This window comes from Quercus suber, unplaced genomic scaffold (assembly GCF_002906115.3).
Source record: "Quercus suber isolate HL8 unplaced genomic scaffold, Cork oak 2.0 scaffold_986, whole genome shotgun sequence".
In the NCBI taxonomy this organism is placed as follows: domain Eukaryota; kingdom Viridiplantae; phylum Streptophyta; class Magnoliopsida; order Fagales; family Fagaceae; genus Quercus; species Quercus suber.
In genome coordinates this window covers 103595-125275 of record NW_027070401.1, presented here as the reverse complement: position 1 = coordinate 125275, position 21681 = coordinate 103595, and the positions used below count along the sequence as shown (strand labels likewise).

Genomic DNA, 21681 nt, shown 5'->3' with positions numbered 1-21681 from the left:
TTTCATGTAGCTCTTAATCAAATAACATTATGAAGAAAAAAAAAAAAAAAACAAAACTACAAAGTAAAATTATACTCATCCAATCCTTACACTGTGCTTGGCCAAAACAAGATGGAAGAGAAAAGAAATGGGGGGAAGAGAGGGGAGAGGAAAGGACAGAGAAAGGAAAAAAAAATTTCATTAAGTTGTTTGATTTATAAATACAGTTTATTGGTGGCTCCTACCATCAACATTTCATTAAGAGATAAATGGAGAGAAATATAGTTTATTAGTGGGTCCCACCATCAAAACTATTTCCTCTCTCCTTTTCTTCTCATTAAAAAAAAAAAAAAAATGTTGGGCTATGGTGGAAAATAAATCCCTCCATTTTTCTTTCTTCACCCCCAATTCCTACTAACCAAACGAAGGAATTAATTTTCTTTCCCTCCCATTATTTTCTTTTCTTCCCTATCCCTTCTAACTAAACAAAGGTTAAACTCTGCAAGTCCACCCCTTCTCCTCTAGGAATACCTAATCTAGGGAGGTGCCATTAGACTATGAAGTTTTTTTTTTTTTTTGGAGAAAGATTAGACTTTGAAGTTCATTGCCATGTTCGCTAACTTTAAAACATTGTAAACAAAGTCATTATTAAATCTCTAAACTCTAAAGACTTAAAATAAGCACTAGGTTGTTATAAAAAATTAAAATAATAATAATAATAATAATAAGCACTAGGATTTTCTCAACAAGAGTGCTTGACAGCTTGTAGGGCACACTCCTCTCTCAAGTTCAATGCGTTGAAATGCTTTTCACAAATTGAAGTTTCAATACTCTGTTTTTCAAAACAAGAGTGCTTGTAGGAAGTTAAAAATATATTAAACATATTAGCCTAATGAAATAGGCCCAAGCCCAGTCCTACTAGTACAAGTAGGATTGGGCTTGGACCTACTATATTAGACTAATATATCTAATATATCTCTAACAACTCATGACTCATAAGCACTAGGCTTACCAATGTTTAATTGACCCATGGCAATAAGAGCTTTGTAAAGAGGTGGGCCTGGATTGTGATGTTGGGCAGATTCCTGACGTACTAAGCCTGAGTTGTTTATGGGTGAGGAGTCAAGACCGGCCCAATTAGAGCACACCTTGGCCCGATTTGTGCGCAAACCACACCGCGTCTACCAAAGTCAATTTAAAAGCTCACAGCAGGTAGAGTCATTGTTAAAAAGTTATGGCAGGCAGACATAATATAGAAAACGTAAAGAAAATACAGTCACTATTTCTGCCACAATAAACAAGATAAATAACTTAAAAGGCCTTGCTTTTAAAGAATAACACTTAAACAAAGGATTAGAGCGGGATTAGTAGAGTAAAAAGAATGAGTCTACCACACCAAGGATTGCCGCGAGACTCTAACCAGGAAAGAGAAAACTGCTCCCTCAACGCAAGTAACTTCGAAGGTGAAATTAATTGCTTTGAGAGGCCAGCTCCAAATGGTATGTGCCAGAGTATAAGTCGTATTTCCCTCCAATAGAGGACAAGGCTATTAAGGGAGAGAGGGGGTTAACCCATTTAGGTGCATGCCTACCATAAACACTGTTTTCTTTCTTAGAATTCTTTTCTCTCTGTTTTCTTCCTTAAAATTCTTTTCTCTCTATTTTCTTTCTTAGAATTCTTTTTTTCTTTGTTTTCTTTCTTAGAATTCTTTTTCTCCTCTCCTTGATAACTCCCCGCCTTTTTGCACACAGCCACGAGTCCCTTATATAGGGCCTACCGTGGCCGATTTTACTGTTATAGCCCCTTCATGGCCCTAGTCTGATATGGTAGCCTTTTGCCAACCACTTACCGAGTCAATGGTTCTGACCACCACGATTGACCTGTGGCTTTCAAACAACGAAGGTTCCTTCTCTACTTCGTCCAATGTGTCCCCTCTCTCTCTCGGTCTCTCATGGCATGCACCTAGTGGTTCTTACCCACCCTTGCCTCTTTTGGGTAGCATGTCATCCCAGCAGGACTATGCCCACCGAAAGAGTCTAGGCAAGAAACACAAAAATTGGTTTCCACTCCTCTCCCCACTGCCAAACTATACCCTCACCCAATGACGTCACCCTTTCCCATAGTGGCTGGGTATAGGCTGGTGATGCCTGGGTCGTATGCATGCTTTACCTTCTTGATGTTTCATTCGTTTGCCGAGGTTTGAGAATGGGTGCGCATATCCTGCTGTGCGCTTTTTGGCCTTTTCTGGTGTGGATTGTATCTCCGGCAAGCCATCGTTCATGACTTGTCCCTTTCTTTGGAAGGTTGAGCTCTGTCAGATCATTGGGCCTCCCTTTAGTTTAGGTGTTTTGCTTTGTGGCTTGGCGTCCCCTGCCATGCTAGATTGTTATTCCTGCTGATTATCTCAATCCTGCCAGGCCCTTTTAGGCCTGCCATGTGCTTTCCTTCTTAGTAACCCAGTATACTTACTGGGCTCCTTCTTTCATTTCTTGCGGGCTCCAATGTTCCCTTTTTCTTGTGGGCATCCCCGGCCCATTTTAGTTCTGTTTCACCAATGGACTTTTGCTAACTTATTTTGGGCTTCCTCGCCCAATTACTCTATACTTCATCCTTTGGGCTCATGGGTTCTCCATTAGCCCGTTACTCTCTTTGCTTTCATTGCATTGGGCCTGCTGTGGCCCATTCTTTCTTTTCTTTATATTTCTCATGGGTTTGTTTCTTTTCTCTCTCTGGGCTTATTCAAGCCCGTTTGCTTCTTCTGGACCTGTCTCATGGACCCGTGAACCATTCATTCCTGCCATGATTTTTTTTGTCTGCTGTTTCTTTTGGTCTGCCCATGATTCTGGGCCCTTTGTCTTGCTGGGCTTTGTTGAAAATGAGCCTCAACAAGCTTCCTTTTTTTTTTCTTTTTTTTTTTTTTTCTAGTGGATTTGAGGTAGTTTCATGTTGCTCTTAATTAAATTACAGGTCCTATTCATGCAACTTGGAATCGTGGTCCAAAATAATAGGATTCGCAAAGAACTACAAAGTTGTGTCCTACATAATACTATTTGTAGTTTAATTCCCTAATATAAAATTCAAGAAGGTAAAGCATGCATACGACCCAGGCATCACCAGCCTATACCCAGCCACTATGGGAAAGGGTGACGTCATTGGGTGAGGGTATAGTTTGGCAGTGGGGAGAGGAGTGGAAACCAATTTTTGTGTTTCTTGCCTAGACTCTTTCGGTGGGCATAGTCCTGCTGGGATGACATGCTACCCAAAAGAGGCAAGGGTGGGTAAGAACCACTAGGTGCATGCCATGAGAGACCGAGAGAGAGAGGGGACACATTGGACGAAGTAGAGAAGGAACCTTCGTTGTTTGAAAGCCACAGGTCAATCGTGGTGGTCAGAACCATTGACTCGGTAAGTGGTTGGCAAAAGGCTACCATATCAGACTAGGGCCATGAAGGGGCTATAACAGTAAAATCGGCCACGGTAGGCCCTATATAAGGGACTCGTGGCTGTGTGCAAAAAGGCGGGGAGTTATCAAGGAGAGGAGAAAAAGAATTCTAAGAAAGAAAACAAAGAAAAAAAGAATTCTAAGAAAGAAAATAGAGAGAAAAGAATTTTAAGGAAGAAAACAGAGAGAAAAGAATTCTAAGAAAGAAAACAGTGTTTATGGTAGGCATGCACCTAAATGGGTTAACCCCCTCTCTCCCTTAATAGCCTTGTCCTCTATTGGAGGGAAATACGACTTATACTCTGGCACATACCATTTGGAGCTGGCCTCTCAAAGCAATTAATTTCACCTTCGAAGTTACTTGCGTTGAGGGAGCAGTTTTCTCTTTCCTGGTTAGAGTCTCGCGGCAATCCTTGGTGTGGTAGACTCATTCTTTTTACTCTACTAATCCCGCTCTAATCCTTTGTTTAAGTGTTATTCTTTAAAAGCAAGGCCTTTTAAGTTATTTATCTTGTTTATTGTGGCAGAAATAGTGACTGTATTTTCTTTACGTTTTCTATATTATGTCTGCCTGCCATAACTTTTTAACAATGACTCTACCTGCTGTGAGCTTTTAAATTGACTTTGGTAGACGCGGTGTGGTTTGCGCACAAATCGGGCCAAGGTGTGCTCTAATTGGGCCGGTCTTGACTCCTCACCCATAAACAACTCAGGCTTAGTACGTCAGGAATCTGCCCAACATCACAATCCAGGCCCACCTCTTTACAAAGCTCTTATTGCCATGGGTCAATTAAACATTGGTAAGCCTAGTGCTTATGAGTCATGAGTTGTTAGAGATATATTAGATATATTAGTCTAATATAGTAGGTCCAAGCCCAATCCTACTTGTACTAGTAGGACTGGGCTTGGGCCTATTTCATTAGGCTAATATGTTTAATATATTTTTAACTTCCTACAAGCACTCTTGTTTTGAAAAACAGAGTATTGAAACTTCAATTTGTGAAAAGCATTTCAACGCATTGAACTTGAGAGAGGAGTGTGCCCTACAAGCTGTCAAGCACTCTTGTTGAGAAAATCCTAGTGCTTATTATTATTATTATTATTATTTTAATTTTTTATAACAACCTAGTGCTTATTTTAAGTCTTTAGAGTTTAGAGATTTAATAATGACTTTGTTTACAATGTTTTAAAGTTAGCGAACATGGCAATGAACTTCAAAGTCTAATCTTTCTCCAAAAAAAAAAAAAAACTTCATAGTCTAATGGCACCTCCCTAGATTAGGTATTCCTAGAGGAGAAGGGGTGGACTTGCAGAGTTTAACCTTTGTTTAGTTAGAAGGGATAGGGAAGAAAAGAAAATAATGGGAGGGAAAGAAAATTAATTCCTTCGTTTGGTTAGTAGGAATTGGGGGTGAAGAAAGAAAAATGGAGGGATTTATTTTCCACCATAGCCCAACATTTTTTTTTTTTTTTTAATGAGAAGAAAAGGAGAGAGGAAATAGTTTTGATGGTGGGACCCACTAATAAACTATATTTCTCTCCATTTATCTCTTAATGAAATGTTGATGGTAGGAGCCACCAATAAACTGTATTTATAAATCAAACAACTTAATGAAATTTTTTTTTCCTTTCTCTGTCCTTTCCTCTCCCCTCTCTTCCCCCCATTTCTTTTCTCTTCCATCTTGTTTTGGCCAAGCACAGTGTAAGGATTGGATGAGTATAATTTTACTTTGTAGTTTTGTTTTTTTTTTTTTTTTCTTCATAATGTTATTTGATTAAGAGCTACATGAAACTACCTTAAAATCCTCTAGCATTAAACACGCTTCCACAAAGAAAATAAAAATAAAAATCTTACAAAGAAAATAAAAATAAAAATAAAAATCTTACAGCCATGTGTCAGTTAAAGATTGATAATATTTTTGAGAGCTTTGACAGCTGAGAAGTTGAGAGGCGTGACCCTACAAATTTATTACATCCGAGGATCCAAAACCCCCAAGTCTGCGGAGATCAAACGCACAACCATTATCAAATAAATAAAGACTTTGTTTTTCAATATTAAGGTTTGTGAACTTGTGAGTTGTGAAGTTTTAAGGATTGAATGAATATAATTTTAGAAAGAATCTCCAATTGAATTTTCCGGATTGAATGAATATTATTTTAGAAACTCCAATTGAATTTATCCTCAAAAGTTGAGGGGGATTTTTATTATTATTTTTAATAAAAAAAGATCATTCCTGCATTTATTCAATAGCAAGTAAATTAGAAACAAAACAGTCATGAAGGTTATGAGGAATAGACTCCATCCAAACTAATACAGGAAAAGAAAGCCTCGTAATCTTGGTGAAAGTATAAGCTAATGCATTGTCTTGCCTAAATGTATAAGAGAAAGAAAAGCTTTGTAAAGAGCTAGCATAATACAAAAGTGTCTGTAACAAGATGATTGAAAGAAGAACGTAGCAAATCTCTATGGTGAAGAGCATTGCCTCAAAAATAGATCTATGAAGACCAATCATGTGGATAAATTGGACAGTTCTTCTAGCAGTTAAGGTCTCCAAAATTACCATAAAAAATGGAATAGGAATCTTCTTTGACAAAACAACCATTTTTCACCTTGAGAATTGTAAATTACCACACCGACGCCTGCTTCATTTGAATCTTCAAACATGGCTCTAATACGGGAGATTTGGATTCAGCGTAATTATTGCACTATACAATTATTTGCATTGTATGAGATGTAAGAGTTAAAAAGATAAAAAATTTAAAATTAAGAAACTAGCTTGAGTCTAGTGCTCTTATGCACTGGTCCCTTTGGAATGCCAAAACATGTCTAACTTTTGCCACATGCACACATCTTAACATGTTCAATGTATAGAAAGGTTAATTTTTTTTTTTTTTTTTTGATCCAAGAGTTAATATTAAAAGTGAATTTTTTAACTTTTAATCCCATCCATTGATTCTCTATTGCATGATTCAACTTAAAGTAATTTTGATTATTATCCTCCTGGAATTTTAAATTGTATTGTTTGACCATGAGGATGTTAAAGGTTGGAATTGTAAAAATTGAGTGATTTATATGTCTAAATTTAAATTTTGAATATTTTTCCTTAAAAACTTGTGTAAAAAAAATCATATGTTTTAAATTGAGTGATTATTATCCTGTAAATAATGTTCGGCTTCTCCATCTCTATAATTGGAGATGCAGTATTTTGTTTTTGGATAAATAACATCCGGTGTATGGTTTTCTTCACTTAAAGAGATGTTTCAAAGTTTTTTTCCCTTTTTGTTTTGTTTTGTTTTAGAGAGCCATTAGCCATTGTATACAGCCACTCCACAAGATTACTCCTGGTTAAAGAGGTGATATAAGCTGTGTGAACTTCATTATAAAATCGTGTGACTTAGCAATTGATAGCAGCTGTTAGGTCCTAGATGATACCAATGGTTTTGGAGAATTTCTCAAGTTTAAAAAAATTAACTAGTTGGAGATATCCAATCTATCAGTTCATTCAAGATCAAGACCCACTAAACATGAATATAACTTGCCAATTAAAAGAGGAAGAGAGAAAGTCTTCCGAGGTCAACCTGTTTATATAGGAAAATTGATACCCAAAAAAAAAAAAGTCTTCCCTAGCTTTAGCTATTTTTATAAGAGTATTCTTGAAAGATCATGATTCATGACAAGTGAACAATGCATAAATTAGTTCAATTATTGTGGAAAGAGAGTGCACATACCAGACTGCAAGCAAACTATCTTAAGGAAAATTGAGAATAAATTAGATTGCTATATTCATTCTAATAATGATAATAATAATAATTGTAAGCACCATAATTGAGCCTTGACTAGTGCCTTGACTCTAACAAACTATTCTGTGCACCTAGTATTTTACACATTGGTAACATATAATTATATGAAAAAGGATAAAAATTATTACCAGTTTTACCATAAAAATAATGATGTATGTGATTGGTGCTATTTCAACGACATAATAAATAATATCTTATTAATGACACATCTTTTTTTTTGTTTTTTTTAATAAGAAAAAAATTTTACTCTAATCTAATCTAAGTGTATGTGTGTGTGAAACTCCTTTTTGGAGACTTGAACTCTAGCCCTTACCCTCCATAGCCCACAAGCACTTATACTTGTAAAGTAATCACCGCACAAAAAATGTGCGGTGGTAATGACACATCTCTTTATAAGACTTTTGTAGTAAATAACATCTGTAATATCACTTATTATAAATTACATAGCATATCATGTCTCATCGCCTGATAATATGGACTATAAGTCTATAAGGTAAGCGATCCTAGTTGCAAATTTGGTCAGATGCCAGTTCTCATTTCTTGAGCATTATGATAACTGTTTTATGACCAAGATCATTAACTTACTGTACCATATTAATCTAAGGCACTAGTGTATGAATATCACCCCAGAAGAATGAACCCAAAACAACTAGTCTCTGAATATCAAAACTTCATATAATTCCACTAAAATACAGAAGCATCACTTGGCAACTATCAATTGAAGAATAACACATGCAAATTACCATTTAAAGCAACCCAAGGACATCGTATCTGTTTGATGACATATTGCAATATGATGTCAAGAAGGCATAGAATGGTTCAGCACAAAGTCTGAGTTTAATATTCAGTTTCTAACACACTGTCAATGAGTCCAAACTCCATGGCCTGCAATTAGAGGCAGCATAACAAGAAAATTGTGAGTAGCTCTCCATGCAGGTCAATTGCGTATTAAAGCAGTACTCAGCTGACAGGGAAGTTAGGATCAAAATAATTAGTAGTAAATAATGGAAGCTCTTTCGTTGCAATGGGCTTTGAATCTTTGATTTTGCAGTGTGTCCACTCATTATGATATATCATTATTAAAAGGCAAAATTTTCATGAGGACAACTTGCAAATGTTTTGTGTTCATTATATTTTCCATTCCCATTCTCATAAAAAAAAAAAAAAAAAAGAAAGAAAAGATAAATAGATTGAAGAAGAACAAAGGACTGAGGAATATTACCTCAGAAACAGACAAGAAACGATCCCTTTCAGTGTATTGTTGCACTTTCTCTAGAGGTTGGCCAGTAAAAGCAGCATACATTTTGTCAATTTTCTGCATAATATTACCAGGGCAAGAAGAAAAGTAGAGTCAATGCTTAATACTGAGCAGCACACTCATGCATTCAGAAGAATTTGACAGAGAAAAACTGGGCTGTCCTGGAAACTGGTCAATTCAGAGAGCCAAGCATAGAATCTAAATCTCAAGAACTCTGTGATCTTTTTTTTTTTTTTTTTTTCATAGGTAAAAATAACTTAACTCAAAAGAAGAACATAACATTACATGAAATAATAATAATTTTATTCAAGGTGCTCGGTGAACTTGAAAATGCAATAATGGTGTATCAATACATTCTGTCTAAGCATGAATCGTAAAAACATGTTTTGTCAAAACATCAGAAAATCATGCAAGTTTTCAGATCATTACGCTTTTGCCTAAAGGTAACTTATGAAAATGGAATTGTAGAAAACCCCATTATATTTTACTTGCAGCCAAAAATTCAGGTGCCTTGTTAAGAGTCATTCCACACTTCTCTAGATGATGATCATGGCATCTGTATTACTACTAAAATGCTGTTTTCCAAGATAGAGGCCAAACATACCAGCCTAATTCTTTGTGATGATAGCATGAATTTTCTAGCATCAATATGGATATCTCTATCATCATCTTGCCCGCAACATAGAGTGAAATTTATTTGAACAGTACAGCCCAGCACAACTTAAGGAGATCTTGCTTTTCATTTTTGTTTATATTCAAATTAGCAAGAATACAGACACAATTGAGTCACTATATTACAGCTTGATCTAAGTCATGAAGGCTGTATTATTATTGTTAGAATTGTGGTTAAATGATTAAATTCATCATTTCCTAACAGCTTAAACTTTTGGGAGAATCAGTAATTTTATCAATTATCATCCAGAGATCATTTAAATCAAGCAACTCAGTGGAGAAGAGAGACTGACATGACGAGATTGAACTGCTTCGTTTACTTGCCGCCTCACATCTTCCACATGCCCCTACAAGCAGATGACACAATCATATCTATGGAATATTAGCAAATGAATCATAATATCTCAAACTATATATATCAAAATTTACCATATTACACATGCATAAGAATACTTTCATTGTTTGTGTTAGCCAGCTCCTCAACTTCACCCAGCCATACTTGTTTGACAGGAATGACACAGGTAAGAGTACAGCTATTTGACACTCTTAAGTAGTGGAAAATCCTTGAAAATCAAAAGATTCTGACAGCTAGTATCCAAGCCCAACACCAGACTGAGATCCATTTAACATAGTTCTATTGCAACTCTCTAATCTCAAAACACAGTAAATAGGAAAAAACTAATTTAAACTTCATTTCAGCAAAAGAAATTAAATTTTTTTTAAAATAATAATAATAATTTAAAATTTAAACCTTCTAGTCTCGAACGACACTAAATAGGAAAAAACTGATTTAAACTTCATATATACTCATGTATATAGAAACCAAAAGGCCAAAAAGAAATAGCCAAATATAAAAGAGGATTGAATTGAATTAGAAAGATGGTACTTTTAATATAATTTGTTTGCACAGATAATACCAGAATTTATTACAGACTTGTAATCTAATCCTTTCATAAAATGCAGCAAACTACACCAAAAAGAAATTCATACCCCACATCCACTCTGTGGTTGATGTATCATAATACGCGCATTTGGCATTGCAAAGCGCATTCCCTTTTCTCCACCAGCAAGAAGAAGTGCGCCTTGGCTTGCTGCTACTCCAAAACATACCATGCCAACCTTGGGCTTAATCTGAAAACATAGGCAATAAATGCTTCCAAAGTAAGAAATTGAAGACCATTTAAAAAAAAAAAATTAAAAGAAAAAAGAAAGATGGATGTTTACAAAGTATAATGCACAAAAGTGGGAGATGGAGTACATGCCTTTACAAGTACCCATATAACATCTAACGCTAATTGTATAATCTACTGATGACTAGGAAAAAAAGCAGGTCTCAATGTGCTTGTTTCCCCCGAGAATACAGAAGACAAACAGCTGAGCCTAACAGGATCATATTAGTAGAAGGGAAAGAAGACTGTCAAGTAACTTTTTACAGTTAACATGCAGATGATATTTGCAGTTAATCTATACGCTACAGATATCATGACCTCTTTTAGCACTCTAAAATATATCCAAATAGAGTTACAAACACAGAAACATTATCAGCCCAATCAGATGTCCCCCAAAATCTTCGCAAATGTCCCATTATAAATAAGTAAAATAAAGTACAGTAAAAATAAGTCAGAGAGTGAGAGACAGAGACAACATTTTTTTTTTCCTTAGTAATCTTCTTTCTTTAGTTTTCCTTTCCAAATGTTCATTTTACTCCATTCAAGTTCGTTTATGTTTAGTTAGTAAAATGGTTAAATCTTTTTGGAATAAACAGGCATGACACTAATATCTATTTGGCATCTTAGTTACCTTCGTGCTCCTCTAATTATATATCCTTGCTCTATTTGGTTCTCCTCCTATTTATCTTGTTCTTTTCCTTTCCAATTCGTTTATTGTGGAGAAGAAAATGGCCAGGCCACCTAATGGCAAGTACCAGCATCACATTCAGATCTATTCTATATCTAAACTGTCTTAATAAATGGATCCTGAAACATTTATTAGGATCACTGATGTAATAATTTTTAGTCACTGATGATTGCTCATTACTTGTTCCATTTGGGATTTATTGCAAAAAAATAAAATAAAATAAACCATGTGATTGATTTGTACTAATCAATTTTAGATTGGAGATAATGGCTTTTTTGAGGCTTATAGTCACAATCATTTCATATAAGGAGACACTCAGATATTGTGTTTTTTGTTTATTGGTATGTGAAACACACAGTCACAATATGTTCTGAGCCCACAAACATCACCTTCCACCCACTCTTGTGGGCTAAGGAGTGCCATTTGAGCCAGAACACATTGGGTCATTGGCCAGAGGCACTCATATATAATATTTAAATTTAGTCAATATTTGTTCTCACCTTTTAAGTTCACTATTAATACCAGAGTGGCAAGATAAAGTAACTAATATACAAAGGCAGCAAGAATTAATTAAGAAAAGGAGAGCAAAGAAATCATCAAAAAATGTTTTAAATCTTACCCAAGACATGCAATCATATATTGCCAGCACAGAGTACGTACTTCCACCAGGGCAGTTCAAATACACCTGAGAGGGTACAGGACTATGTCATAAACTGTAAAGAATTATCTTTATCTAAGAATTTTGATTTCACAGCCCCAACACATCAATTCTGAAATTGAAAAACAAAATAACACTGTCAACACATAACCACACCAAAATATCTGCATCCTCATCAATAGTTGCCAGAGTCACAAGCTGCGATATGACTCGCTGAGCCACCTGTGAGTTGACTGGCTGCCCAATGAAGATTATGCGATTCCTGAATAACACCGATGAGAGATCCAAAGGCCCTCCTGGGGTCATCACAGCTGGCATTACAGGTGGATTCCCCTTTCTGGCTTCTATTGCATTGTAACTGTATATCAAACACAGTTTAAGTAGCTAATTAATCCATTAAATGGTTAAATTTTTGTTTTTTGTTTTTAATAAGAAAATTATTCCATGAATTGGTTAAATCAGAGAAGCAGAAAACATAGAACCAGATCAAACATCTATAACCATAATTGGGATCTTTCAGGAAGCTGAAGTATAACACAGGTATATGTAACATGTTTCCTAATGAATTTGTGAAGATAAATAAACACAAACTTGCCCAGCTGCAATGCTTTTTCCTCAAACCAATTCCTTCCTGTCCTTATCAATTTTTAAAAACTTCTAATTTTCTATCAGATGGATAATGGATGTAATATAATCATGGCACTGCATAAAAAAAATCCGTTATTAAATATAAAGAAAAAAGAAAACCTCTAAGTGCAATACTCTCCAAAGGAAGTGATCACTCGAAAAGCCATATACAGTCACTACAATAAATGATTATAGACAACACCAGCACATAACACACACTCACACACAAATAGAACGGCAGAAAAGGAGTACACCAAGTCCTTTAAGCGAAAAAGGGAACAAGCAGTTCACCTTGTACTGGTGCCGGGAAAATCCTTCTCTTCATGCTTACTAGGTAACCAACAAGTTTTACTGGATAGGCCTGGACACAACAATTACCTTACATATTACAAATCATGGGAATCATTAATTAAGAAATCAGATGGAATTGGCTCAGACAAAGCCATAATTTTCAATCAAATTAGGGGAATTGAACTCAAATAAACTGGTCCAAAGTAAAACAAAACTCAAAAAGACAACTGGGTCATCCCCAAATCTAGTTTTAGCTTGACATTTGCTACTTAAAATGCAGAAATTCTTTGACTTTCCTACAATAATCTTAAACAGTAATTTAAAACTCGTGGAATTTAAAGTAGAAAATGAAAAAAAGAATATCACCAAGTGCTAAAGAATCAGAGTATGGACCTGGCAAGGCAGAGACTATCGACCTCGTTGAGTTTCTGTAAAATTTTAACGAAAATGTAATTCCAAAATTGATAAACAGCAAGTAAAAATTAGAGTTTGAAGTGAAAAAAATTATAAAAATTAACATAAACATATATGAATATATATACCTGCGAGAAAACAAAGGAATGGACGAGGTTCTGCTACGAGAAGCGATTGAGAAGCTTAAAGGCACAGAGATAGCTGAAGCTACCATTTTGCACCCAGAGAGGCAGAGGCAGAGACAGAGAGTAAAAGACCTGAATAGTGAACTAGCAAATCCTTTTTGTTGCTTCAGCGACGTGTCGTTGAGAATGCAAACTACTTTTTTTGGGATAATTTTAACCGAGCAGGCTATATATTATCAGCCCCTGATTATAGCTTTTTAGGTAAGGATCGAACTTTTAGCTTTCTAGGTAGGGATTGAACTTTTTATCTTTTTATTCAATGAAAAATTGTGTGTATAACAAAGAATACAATATAATAGATGAGGAGAAATTACATTCTTGTGTCCAAAAATAAAAGGAGCAAAAATATATCACATGTCTAAAATATACAAAATACATTTTAAGCAAAGATACCAAATAGGGACTAGACAAAAGAAAAACTAAAAGGGCTTATATGAATTTCCAGGTTATTAAATCCTTCTTATAAGTATTCTTACTTTAAGGGTTCCCAAAAAAATAAAATCTAAATATTTCAAAGTTTTAATTTCTTACTTTGTAAGTGTTCTCACTTATTAGTACCAAATTGAAATTTCCTGTAACCTTTAGGTAAAATATACTTTATATTTTATAACTTTGATTAATAAAAAATTAGAATCTTTAGAAAATATTGAAAGATCCATTCAAGTAGAAAGAAAAAAATGATAGTTTTTTGGACCTCTATGAAAAAATAAAAGCTTTAAATTCAGAAAGAGAGAGAATTTGAACCTCATCATAGATCACCTTTAACAAAGACCATGACAAATAATTGGCATAATAAAAGGAATAGTGTGATAGAAAACTGGCATATAATTGGCAATAGAAAAGATGAGAGAATTAAAAACAATTCTGATAGAAAAGAAACAAAATAGCTCTATAGAAATAATGCAATATAAAGAAGACAACAAGAAAGACTTTGCTGAAAGAAAAGACTATAGTCACTTAATTAAAGTAAGAAGTTCTATAGAAAGACAAGAAAATAGGAAAGATGACATAATAGAAACAATACAAAAAAAGTAGCTAGATAAAATTGATGGAGACAAAGAAATAGGAACAATATGGAAATGCATAGTAAAAGAGATATTAGAAAGAATAGAAAGACAACAAGGTAATAGTACCCTAACCAACTCAAAAGAAACTCTACGTAGAGAAATAGATATAGAAAAAGAGATAGGAAAAGAAAGAAACATGATAAGGAAAAAGAAAGAAGATGACAGTCTAGGAAAAGTAGTCAACAAAAAAGAGAAAGATAATAGTTCCAAGAAGAGTAATAGTTTAAAGGAAGAAATTGATGAAAGACTAAAATCAATTGAAAGATCCATGATATATACCCAAGATGATGGTTTAGCAGAATTAGCTAAAAAGATAGAAATTTTAAATTCACATTTAGATATATACAGAAAAAGAGACATAACAGTTTTAAATAATACTGAGTTATCAGATAATGAGAAAATTGACAAACATATTAGAAATACTGTTTGTCATAAATGTAAACAATATAGACATACTAAAAAACAATGTGATAGACATAATAAAATTGTTAAACAAATCAGTAAATTAGAATTTGAGAAAGATGTAATAAATGAATTAATGGAAATGTTTGAAGTTAAGCATAAAGAGATAGACCAAGTAAAGAAAAATGAAGAACTAAAATCAACCAACCCACTTAAAGTCAATAAAAGAAAAAGAAAACAAAAAGACATAATAGTGAAATTGATAGATAATCTACCTAATCATTTAAAAGACAAAAAAGAATATTTACTAAAATTGAAAGATTCTATAGATATACCTATGCTTGTATTAAGTGTAGGAAATATGGATACCATGCTACAGCATGTGAAAAAGCTAAGAAAGGAAAAGATGAGAAAGAAAAGACAAAAAACAAACAAGATGGCATAGATATAACCTCAGTAACTCTACAAGATTTAATGACAGCAACAAAAATAGTAAAACAAGAAATTAAAGAAGACAATTCCACAAATATAGATGAACAAAATATTGCAGAAATAATAAATTTAAAATAATTTTCTAATCCTAAGACAGACTCCCCTGATCCTCCTACAAATAAAGAGGTTACAGATATTAATGTTTCAAATAATAATAAAATTGATAACAATAGACATAATTCTTTGAGTTTAATTGACAAAGTTATTATTAATAAAGAGTTTTCTTTGACAGAAATTGCTTTAATAGACTCAAATGTTGACACGGATAGTATAGAAGAAAGATTAATACCTTCCAAATATTATGGAAAATCTTTTGAAAGATTAATTTAGGCCAATGGAGAAGAGTTAATTAATCATAAATTACTTAATGTTTACATTTGTAATAAAGGCATATGTTCTGCAGACCTTTCTTCCAAAGTTGTTTTAAGAAATTCCTTTATGGTCTTGACTGACGTACCTTTTAATTTTATCTTACCTTTGATCCCAAAAGAAATTGATTCCCTCAATAATGTCACTATCTTAAAAGACACTAATAAAGAAAGAATCTATAGAACGGAAAGAAGTTTGTCATCTTTAAAGACAGAAATATCACTAGATGACCAATTGACAGAAAATGGTATAAAGATATCTAAACAAGATATAGAGACAGGGATTTATTCTTATTCTCCTATTGCTTTTTTGCATAGGCACCGACATATAGTCCAAACACCTTATCATAAAGAATTCGATGGAAAAGAGATAAAAGATGGAATTATGATTACAATTTCTTTTAGTCAATATGAATGGACTGACGGTATAATAGTGGTAAGAAATAAAATTATAATAAATGACATACTTATACCCTTTATAATATCCTCAAATACTCATATAACAGATGTTTTAATAAAAGAAGCCTTGACAGATTCTCATTTACTAATCATTAAAGAAAATATTAATTGTGGTAATTTCTTGAACAAAGACAGATTTAGTTTCTTAAGGGTTATTTATAAGTCCCTAATAGATTTTCCTATTATGATCATTGATGGAAGACTTTATGGAGAAGCTTTATTCTCGCAAAATGAGATATATAGAAATACATACATAGATAGAATCATGGCAAATTTTGAGAAAATTTTGAATTCCACTCACTTTGACAGACTTCATCATGACTACTCTAATACCACTACTACTCAGCAACAGCACAAAGGTGTATAGAGAAAAGTTTTTTTTTTTTATTATATATACTTTAAATTTAAAAAATGATTTTCTTATAAAATATTTAAAGAAATTTCACAAAAAGATATTGTTGAAAGGATTTTGAAAATGAATTTGAAAGAAGCTTTGCATGAAAATACTTATTCTCAAGATAATATTTCAAGACATAATGCTTTTCCCAAAACCCAATTGTAGACTACTATGAGTAAAAGAACCTCCCAAGTAAACATGAAAGGAAAGGGCAAGGCACCAGCAGTGCAACCCAAACAATTCTGAAAGCCTTTAGTAAGGATTTCGGATAAGCATGAAGGCGTCTCGATAGAGACAATATCCCTTCAAGATACATTGCTAGCAGAGGCAATGTATTCACATGGTGGAAAAAGTGAAATTCTGCAAGAAGTGCTTCACACTAACCTCATTTTCCGAGACGGAGAATTTACAGACCTTCCTTTTCATATTAAATTACTTCTTGATAATCTTCAAACAACCTTCACCCTTAGATAGAAACCTTTATTCCAAAAGACCCTTAAGGATTTGGAATTACATCTTGTTAGCACAGTGCATTTATTGAAGCATCTGGTTGTCAACTCCCTGGCAAGGAGGATGGAGATTCAACCTCCACAAAGACAAAATCACAGTCTCTAAAAAGCTATCTTATGGGAACAAGTTTTTCAAAGCTCCACCCTAAGATTCTACAAAAAACGAACTTGTCATTAGAATCTTACCCACTGAAATCCAACAGAATATACTAACTCATAAAGCCATAACAAGTTCTTATGACAGATGGATGTATTTTTTTTTTAAGTTTTAGTCTCTATAGCATTTATCAGAATGGAAGACATGACAGACGACATATGGCTATCTCATAAAGCTACATAGTATGAAAGCTTTAGAGAAGCAGACAGAGTTTATGAAGGAACTTTTGACAGATACAATCCCTATCCAGGATTACTTATCAACACGAAGACAGAAGATCCAGTAATTTGTGATCCTTTATGGTTATCTGAAATGCTAAAAGCAGGGTTTATTAGCAAATTAATCAGTTTATTTCCCACAGTCATCCAAGAAGTAGTCACACAGATTGGAGGACTTAATTATATGATGATCACTATTTGGAGCACTCTTCCAGCTTGGGACATTAGTTATTATATGGAAGCTCGGCTAGCACACATTTTGGTCCTTATCCATAATTGGGGTTGTATCCCCAAATACAACTGGTATAGTGGAGATACTTATTTATCACTTGATGATCCAGATGCTCTGGCTCAAGAATGGTCTAATTTTATGAGTAACAAGATTTATGAAGTACAGAAAGGATTAGACAGAGGCTTCCACTTATATGGCTACACCAATATTATAGTTGTATGTGGTTTAAGACCTTCAGCAAGAAAGCTTTTTGGGGAAAGATTGCTAAGGATCCTAGAATAATGATGGCAAAGGATCGGGTCCTTATTTATCTTCCTATTTCATACTGCGTTCTATGTAGAAATTATGGAGTAATCCATAAGCATGAGCAATATGAGGATAACTCTGATCCGCTAGATTATGATAACTATGTGGATACAGATTGATAGACAGACAGATAGGCTAAGCAAGATAGAATGCTCTCTCGGACAGACAACGGCGATAGATCACTATTCACCAACGACAGATCACTATTCATTGGTGAAGATCACTATTCACTAACATGCGTGAATAGCTTCCAGACATATCCAAGATAGTCTAGACAGTTACAGACAGATGTTCATAAGTCACTACTATTTACTTGCATGCGTCTATTGTTTACTAACATGCGTGAAAAGAAACTAATAGATTCCCAGACAGATTACTGCTCATCAATAGTCACAATATTCTACAAATTTCCACCGACAGGTAAACTTGAGTTAACTTTACTAACTTAGGTTACTTTTGAAGACTTACCATGGTTCACTTCATCTATAAATAGGCAGACTTTGAAGACATAAGACAAGTTCAAATTCTAAGGTTCCAAATTCTCTAAAGTTGAAGTTTTAAGGTCCAAGATAGCTATCTTTCTCCCTCCAGAAAGACTCTTGTAATCCTTCCCCTCTTGTAATCTTGTAACCCTTCAGTTTCAAGGACAGTTATACTTTGTAATCTTATAACTCTTCAGACAATATTTTATTTTCAAAGCTCGTATCAAAGACAGAAGTTTGTTTTCAAGTTTTATCAAAGACAGAAGTTTTATTCAAGTAAGACTTTACTAGTTTTTGTTTTCATATTCCATACTTCATATTAACTTATTTTGAATATATCTATTTTGCTATTTTCTTCTTTATGATTTATTTTATCATTGTTTATGCTTCCATATTATTGCTGTGCTCTCTCCTGGGTATGTTATGGTTCAGGAGAGAGCACAGCAGTAATAAAGAAGCATAAACAATGATAAAATAGATGATAAAGAAGAAAATAGCAAAATAGATATATTCAAAATAAGTTAAAATGGAGTATGGAATATGTCTTTCTAGAGGGAGACATATTCCATATTCAAGGGTTACAAGATTACAAGAGGGGAAGGATTACAAGAGTCTTTTTGGAGGGAGAGGGAGAGAGCTATCTTGGACCTTAAAACTTCAACCTTAGAGAATTTGGAACCTTAGAATTTGAACTTGTCTTCTGTCTTCAAAGTCTGTCCTTTTATATCTGAAGTGAACCATAGTAAGTCTTCAAAAGTAACCTGAGTTAGTAAAGTTAACTAAAGTTAATCTGTCAGTGGAAACTTGTAGAATATTGTGGAAATTACTATTGAGCAGTAGTTTGTTTGGGAATCTCTTTTTACACATGCTAATAAAGAGTAGACAGTAGTGACCTATGAGCATTTGTCTGTATCTGTCTAGACTATCTTTGATCTATCTGGAGGCTATTCACGCATGTTGGTAAATAGTGATTTGTCGCCAGTGAATAGTGATCTGTCATTAGTGAATAGTGATTTGTCGGTCTGTCTCCATTGTCTGTCGCATTTTCTCTTGCTTAGCTTATCTATCTGTCTATCAATCTATATCCGTGTAGTTATCATAATCTAGTGGATCAGAGTTATCCTCATATTGCTCATGCTCATGGATTACTCCATAATTACTACATAGAACACAGTATGAAATAGGAAGATAAATAGGGACCCGATCCTTTGCCATCATTATTCTAGGATCCTTAGCAATCTTTCTTTTCCCAAAAAGCTTTCTTGCTGAAGGTCTTGGACCATATACAACTATCCTATTGGTGTAGCCATATAAGTGGAAGCCTTTGTCTAATTCTTTTTGTATTTCATAAATCTTGTTACTCATGAAATTAGACCATTCTTGAGCCAGAGCATTTGGATCATCAAGTGATAAATAAGAATCTCTAGTATACCAATTGTATTCAGGGATACAACCCCAATCATGGATAAGGACCAAAATGTGTGCTGGCCGAGCTTCCATATAATAACTACTGTCCCAAGCAGGAAGAGTGCTCCAGATAGTGAACTTAATATAATTAAGTCCTCCAATCTGTGCGGCTACTTCTTGGATGACTTTGGGAAATAAACTAATCTGAATTCCAGGAGTTATGATTAATTTATTGATAAACCCTGCTTTTAGCATTTTGGATAACCATAAAGGATCACGAATTACTAGATCTTCTATCTCTGTATTGATCAGTCTATAAATTCTCCGTCTCAGAAAATGAGGTCAGTGCGAAGCACTTCTTGCAGAATTTCACTTTTTCCACCACATGAATACATTGACTCTACTAGCAACGTATCCTGAAGGGATATTGTCTCTATCGAGACACCTTCATGTTTACCCGAAATCCTTACTGAAGGCTTTTGAAATTGTTTGCGTTGCATCGCTGGTGCCTTGCCCTGCCTTTCATGTTTGCCTGGGAGGTTCTTTTACTCATAGTAGTTTGCAATTGGGTTTTGAGAAAAGGATTATGTCTTGAAATATTATCTTGAGAATAAGAATTTTCATGCAAAGCTTCTTTCAAATTCATTTTCAAAATCCTTTCAACAATGTCTTTTTGTGAAATTTCTTTAAAATATTTTATAAGAAAATCATTTTTAAAATTTAAAGTATATACAATAAAACAAACTTTTCACTGTACACTTTTGTGCTCTTGTTGAGTAGTAGTGGTATTAGAGTAGTCATGATGAAGTCTGTCAAAGTGAGTGGAATTCAAAATTTTCTCAAAATTTGCCATGATTCTATCTATGTATGTATTTCTATATATCTCATTCCGCGAGAATAAAGCTTATCCATAAAGTTTTCCATCAATGATTATAATAGGAAAATCTGTCAAGCACTTATAAGTAACCCTTAAGAAATTAAATCTGTTTTTGTTCAAGAAATTACCACAATTAATATTTTCTTTAATGATTAGTAAAGGAGAATCTGTCAAGGCTTCTTTTATTAAAACATCTGTTATATGAGTATTTGAGGATACAATAAAGGGTATAAATATGCCATCTATTATAATTTTATTTCTTACCACTGTCATACTGTCAGTCCATTCATATTAACTAAAAGAAATTGTAATCATAATTCCATCTTTTATTTCTTTTCCATTGAATTCTTTATGATAAGGTGTTTGGACTATATGTCAGTGCCTATGCAAAAAAGCATTAGGAGACTAAGAATAAATCTCTGTCTCTATATCTTGTTTAGATATCTTTATATCATTTTCTGTCAATTGGTCATCTAGTGACATTTCTGTCTTTAAAGATGATAAACTCCTTTCAGTTCTATAGATTCTTTCTTTATTAGTATCTTTTAAGATAGTGACATTATTGAGGGAATCAATTTCTTTTGGGATCAAAGGTAAGATGAAATTAAAAGGTACGTCAGTCAAGACCATAAAGGAATTTCTCAAAACAACTTTGGAAGAAAGGTCTGCAGAACATATGCCTTTATTACAAATGTAAACATTAAGTAATTTATGATTAATTAACTCTTCTCCATTGGCCTGAATTAATCTTTCAGAAGATTTTCCATAATATTTGGAAGGTATTAATCTTTCTTTTATACAATCTGTGTCAACATCTGAGTCTATTAAAGCAATTTCTGTCAAAGAAAACTCTTTATTAATAATAACTTTGTCAATTAAACTCAAAGAATTTTGTCTATTGCTATCAATTTTATTATTATTTGAAATATTAATATCTGTAACATCTTTATCTGTAGGAGGATCAGGGGAGTCTGTCATAGGATTAGAAAATTCTTTTAAATTTATTATTTTTGCAATATTTTGTTCATCTATATTTGTGGAATTGTCTTCTTTAATTTTTGTTTTACTATTTTTGCTTTTCTCATTAAATCTTGTAGAGTTACTGGGTTTATATCTACACAATCT

The 21681-nt window shown here is 33.7% G+C and overlaps 1 protein-coding gene across 2 annotated transcripts; it reads right to left on the bottom strand.

Moving 5' to 3' along the window:
* Positions 1-7815: 7815 nt before the first annotated feature.
* LOC111988961 (ATP-dependent Clp protease proteolytic subunit 6, chloroplastic) lies at positions 7816-13345 on the bottom strand. Of its 2 annotated transcripts, none has more exons than XM_065768681.1 (9): positions 13127-13345; positions 12951-13012; positions 12585-12654; positions 11823-12024; positions 11628-11693; positions 10142-10282; positions 9445-9498; positions 8444-8536; positions 7816-8106 (listed from the first exon to the last, which is right to left on the bottom strand). In XM_065768681.1, exons 1-9 carry the CDS (start codon positions 13210-13212, stop codon positions 8059-8061), a joined length of 822 nt encoding a protein of 273 aa, XP_065624753.1. In that variant the 5' UTR covers positions 13213-13345; the 3' UTR covers positions 7816-8058. The 2 variants fall into 2 exon arrangements, with proteins under 2 accessions (XP_065624753.1, XP_023876533.2); XM_024020765.2 differs by having other exon boundaries at positions 12978-13012; positions 13127-13343.
* Positions 13346-21681: the final 8336 nt, after the last annotated feature.